Raw genomic sequence first — 3,884 nt, forward strand, 5'->3', positions numbered from 1 at the left:
ATACATCTATATGGGTCAATTTAGTGAATTTGATTATCCTATTAAGCACCTGTATAGTAACTCAAGTGTTTCACACACTATAGGAGATGAGATCTATTGTTTCTAATATGGAAGCGGCATAGTCTTACCATATTAACAATATCCTATTTTGTTAATATTTTGATTAGAGATATTTAGTAATAAACTTTTATCTATAGTCAAACAAACATCACCATCATAATTCTTGTGATTTCATGGATTATTTATTCTAAAAATTTTATTATACAAATATAAATATATTTGCAATCAATGTCACAAAAATGCCATTTATTATAACATAAATAGTTTAAGTGTACATCAAATCTCAGAAGTTGATTGAATTTAGGGTATACACATTTTCAAAAATGACATTGACTTCGATACTAGATGGTCCAAATTTTTCCACCAGGCCAACTGCATGAAGAGGAAGAATTCAAGATGTTGCAACCCTCACAGGAATGGCAGCAAGTGGCTCAGCTTTCTCAGCTGTAAGCCCAAACTCATCTTTCATGTCCAAATCTTTCGGTTCCATACCATTTGGGAGTTTCCAATCAAAATTATGAACAAGAGTAGCCAACAACAACTTCACCATCCTCGCTGCCAGCGGCATTCCAGGGCAAATTCGCCGTCCCGCACCAAAAGGGATGAAAGATAAATCCCTGCCCCTGAAGTCAATACCTGTATCCAAAAACCTTTCTGGTTGAAATTTGGTGGGCTCTTTCCAATAGGCCGGGTCCTTCGTGATTGACCATACATTCACTAACACTTGAGTATGTTTTGGAATGATATAACCACAAACTTCTACATCTGTCTCGGCACAATGGAGGAGAAATGGAGCTGCAGGGTGAAGCCTCCTTGTTTCTTTCATGACTGCATCTAGATAAGGAAGTTGAAGGATGTCCTGCTCCTTGACACTAAATCCTAAGCCAACTTTTTTGATTAATTCTTGCTTTGCCCTTGCCATTTTCTCTGGGCTGCGAATAAGCTCTGTCAATGCCCATTCCACTGTGGCGGTGGTAGTATCTGTAGTTCTGTACCTCCTACAAACATATCCTGTTGGTTGCATACAAATGCTGTCAATATTTGGAGAACAAATTGCCAATTAGATTGAAAATTCTTTGAATTGTTTCTTATTAATGTTATTCACTGCACTATTCTTCCAATTGGACTGTGGCAAAAAAAAATTTTTTTTTTTAAAAGTTAACATTAATGACACCTTATCACTCTTTTTTCAGCTCACAAGTTGCATTGTGGATGTTGTATGACAGAAAATTCCATGTGAATTGTGTCTAAATTCATATTGCATAATAAAGTAACAAGATGCAAACCTTCCAGAGCAAGAGATACTTGGCTAGATAATTTAAAGGTAATAGTTGAACACACAGTTTTCTAATAAATACGGATGTCTGAGTCTAATTAATCTGTTTATATATTATAAGCAACCTTTTTCAGCATTTTTTAGATAAAGAGCATCAAATTCGGCTTCGCTTCTATAGTACCATTCTTTCCCATATAAGCAATTCGTAGCATCGTAAATAAGAAATTGGCTGTGTACTGGCCAAGTGACTGGGGTTAAATGAACCAGGAAAATTGGGATTTGGCTGTGGAACACTGGAACTTGGACTATGTTTGAATTGTTTTTGGGATAGTTAGGATTGTTATCGTCTATGCCTTGTGCAAATGACTAGAAGCTATATCTCAAGCAAATTTTACTAAAAGAAACTAAACATCTAGCAACGAAATTATGATTTCCAAATGATTTAAACCAAATTCAAGCACCAGAGCGGATGAATGGAAAGTGCAGCCTGAATTAGTTATTACCATGAGCAGGAGTCTAACATCACGGCAATCCAGTTCATCCGGGCCATGTTCTTCACTGTGATCAAGAAGAGCATCCAAGAAATCCCCAGATCTTTGTGATCCAGAAGCCCTACGTTTCATGCGACCATCAATCTTGCTGTCAATTAACGTTTGAAAACGACCAAAACAACATTTAATATCTCTTCTAATTCCTTGAGGATCAAATGGCTTCAGGATAGGAAAAAAATCTGCAAGATTTGGTTTTGCAGCAAGTTCCATTATCCTCCTAAACAACTCTTTTAGTTCTTTAGCTTCTTCTGAGTTTGGATCAAACGCGTCACCCGAAAACATCATTTTGGAAAATGAGCTCAACGTTGTACCAAACACTAAATTCCCAATATAAAGAGTTTCTCCAGCTTCTCCCGCTTGGGAAACACGTTGAACCATGTCTTCCATCATCTGATACCGCAATCTTTGCAATGCGTCCAATCTTTGGGTGGTGAAAACTTGGCTGTTGCAAAGTTTTCGAAGCTTTCGCCACTTTGTTCCTCCGGAAAGCCAAACAATGGAACGTTCGTAATCAGTTTCTGCAGTCACTGCATCTAGGATTGACCTGCCCAAGAAGGCCTGATCATTCTTTTGGAGAATTTCTCTAGCCATATCAGTTGAAGATGCAACTACGGTTGTGACGCAGCCAATTCTCACTGTCATGAGTGGACCGTAAATTTTGGCCAAGCCAGTCAAGGACTCGTGGGGTCTGTTACCAATTTTGAGGAGGTTCCCAATAATTGGGAGGCCTTTGGGGCCTGGAGGAAGCCTCTTCTGCTTGTTGCTTGGTCGATTGGCTACATGAAGCAAGATGGAGGTAATGCAGATCAATAGAGGAGAAAGGAGAAGTAAACTACTGAACTCCATGGCCAACTCTGGGGGTAGGTACTGTCATATCAAGGCCTCAAAAAAGAAGATGACATGACACTGTTTTAGTTAGGGCAAATTACACTTTATCCTCTGTAATTTAGTATTTTTTCTACATAATTTCCTATAGTTTAAAAAATTATACATAATCCCCTCATAATTTGAATTAAAGTATCAAAGTGACAGAAATAGTTATTCATAACGAAACTTTTAAAAATGTCCAAATTACCCTTATAAATACATGACATACTAATTCTGTATGATTTTTAATGTTACCATATAATCTCCTTATGGTTTAATATTTTACCACATAACCCCTTAATAGTTTTCAAAATATACACATAACCCCTCTTTGTTAATAAATAATTTTCAACTTTACATAAGGATATTTTTAATATTTTAAGTAAATCCGTTATGAATGATCATTTCCGTCACTTTGACACTTTAATCCAAATTATAAAGGGGAGTTAAAGTGTACTCTGCCCTTTTAGTTATTTATCCCACAAACAATATACAAGAAAAGGACCGAAAGAGCTGCAACGCAAGGTTTGGCAGCTATGTTGGAATATATCATCGGTATTGGTTTGGTTGGGTGGGGAGATTCGTTTGGTCTCTGTGACTCCATTAGTTGAAAATCGAAACAAGCTGGCACCTATATGAATTAATTGAATCTGCAATTTTTGTTGGGGAGGCAATTTTGATGCTAATGTACAGATGAGAAAGTGGATTAGATTCTCCATATTGATAAAAAAATTATTTTCTTCTCTCTCAACCTAAACAAGCTGGCACCCTTTTTTTTTTTTTTTTTTTTTGTTTTCCTTAATTGGGAGATGGGTGGGCAACTTCCATCTGTGGTGCCTGCGGCAGCGTGGTAAGCAACAGATAATGAAATTGAGGAAGAAATTTAAGGGATCGCCACTTACAAGAAATGCATGCAGAATACTACATTTAATTTAGCTCCTGCTCGATTTCATGCCTCTGGCCTTTCAACTCTATCATGGTTATCTAGGAAAAATAAGCTCTCAACGTGCAATAGGGAGATCTTCGACTGGGTTGCTTTTTGTATTGCAAATTTTCAAGCTTGACCTGCGCAGAATAAAGATTTTTCCATCCATCCCTTGATAGAAAAAAGGGTCTGTAGACACCAAACC

General features: G+C 37.2%; 1 protein-coding gene across 1 annotated transcript; it reads right to left on the bottom strand.

Moving 5' to 3' along the window:
- Nucleotides 1-451: 451 nt before the first annotated feature.
- LOC113706055 (geraniol 8-hydroxylase-like) lies at nucleotides 452-2,733 on the bottom strand. Its single transcript, XM_072062856.1, has 2 exons — nucleotides 1,785-2,733; nucleotides 452-1,071 (listed from the first exon to the last, which is right to left on the bottom strand). The coding sequence occupies exons 1-2, from the start codon at nucleotides 2,731-2,733 to the stop codon at nucleotides 452-454; spliced, it is 1,569 nt and encodes a 522-aa protein (XP_071918957.1).
- Between the last annotated feature and the right edge of the window lie 1,151 nt (nucleotides 2,734-3,884).

The sequence above is a fragment of the Coffea arabica genome, chromosome 8c (genome assembly GCF_036785885.1).
Source record: "Coffea arabica cultivar ET-39 chromosome 8c, Coffea Arabica ET-39 HiFi, whole genome shotgun sequence".
Classification (NCBI taxonomy): domain Eukaryota; kingdom Viridiplantae; phylum Streptophyta; class Magnoliopsida; order Gentianales; family Rubiaceae; genus Coffea; species Coffea arabica.

Excerpts from the sequence above, each read along its gene's own strand:
- LOC113706055 (XM_072062856.1), bottom strand. The coding sequence starts at position 2,733 with ATGGAGTTCAGTAGTTTACTTCTCCTTTCTCCTCTATTGATCTGCATT. Across the intron at positions 1,072-1,784 it reads CGCTCTGGTGCTTGAATTTG|GATATGTTTGTAGGAGGTAC; the intron begins GTTTAAATCATT and ends TGCAACCAACAG.